The sequence below is a fragment of the Aptenodytes forsteri genome, unplaced genomic scaffold (genome assembly GCF_000699145.1).
Source record: "Aptenodytes forsteri isolate BGI_AS27 unplaced genomic scaffold, ASM69914v1 Scaffold1062, whole genome shotgun sequence".
NCBI lineage: Eukaryota > Metazoa > Chordata > Aves > Sphenisciformes > Spheniscidae > Aptenodytes > Aptenodytes forsteri.
Window position 1 is genome coordinate 8292 of NW_008795772.1, and position 798 is coordinate 9089.

Here is a 798-nt window from a genome sequence, read left to right on the forward strand (position 1 = left end):
CGTCGAGGCGCTGGCAGAGGAGGGGCTTCCAATTCCGCTGCCCCAGACGTACGGGGCCGGGGAGGCTTTGTCCCCGCTGTCACCGTCCCCTTTCCAGGGCTGTACGGGAGAGACGGCATCCTGCCGGCCCGCAAAGTGCTGCGCCTCAGCGGGAAGGGGCTGTGGGAGCAGCTGCGGGATTTTCCCACCCTCCTGTGGCTCAGTCCCCGCCTGGGTTTGGATACGGAGATGGGAATGGAGCTGCTCTGCCTCCTCGGCGTGCTCGCCTCCTTCGGCGCCTTGCTGTTCGAGCCCCTGCGGGACAGCCTGCTCTTCGCCCTGCTCAGGGTGCTCTACCTCTCGCTCTACCAGGTACGAGATCGGGGGTGCGGGTGATGTTCTTGCGTTAGCATCGTCCTACGAGCTCCTGGCGCGCTCGGCTTCCCTCGTGGAGCCTGGGGGAAGGCGCTGGCAGCTCCCTGGCTTGTGGCGGCAGGTACAGCCCCATCCTTGTACCGGTTCTCGGTGCCTTCCCTGGGATAAAACCCTCCCAGACTTGCCTGCGAAGCCGATTCCCGCGCTGCCGTGGGGGCAGCTCCGTCCCCTGCCTGCCTACGGCCTTGCCGAGCCCTCCCAGGGCCCTTGTCCTGGGCGCCAGGCCCTTTTACAGAATCATAGAATCATTGAGGTTGGAAAAGACCTCTAAGATCATCGAGTCCAACCGTCGACCCAACACCACCATGCCCACTAAACCATGTCCCTCAGTGCCACATCTACACGTCTTTTAAATACCTCCAGGGATGGGGACTCCACCACTTC

At 63.5% G+C, this 798-nt stretch overlaps 1 protein-coding gene across 1 annotated transcript in view; it reads left to right on the plus strand.

Annotated features, from left to right (window-relative positions):
- Positions 1-798, plus strand: part of LMF2 (lipase maturation factor 2) — a gene marked incomplete at its 3' end in the record, with an annotated part of 11802 nt that overhangs the window by 1844 nt on the left and 9160 nt on the right. Inside the window, exon 2 of the mRNA XM_009283602.1 lies at positions 47-351. Coding sequence (XP_009281877.1) covers positions 47-351 — 305 coding nt within the window. The remainder of the gene's footprint in view (positions 1-46; positions 352-798) is intronic.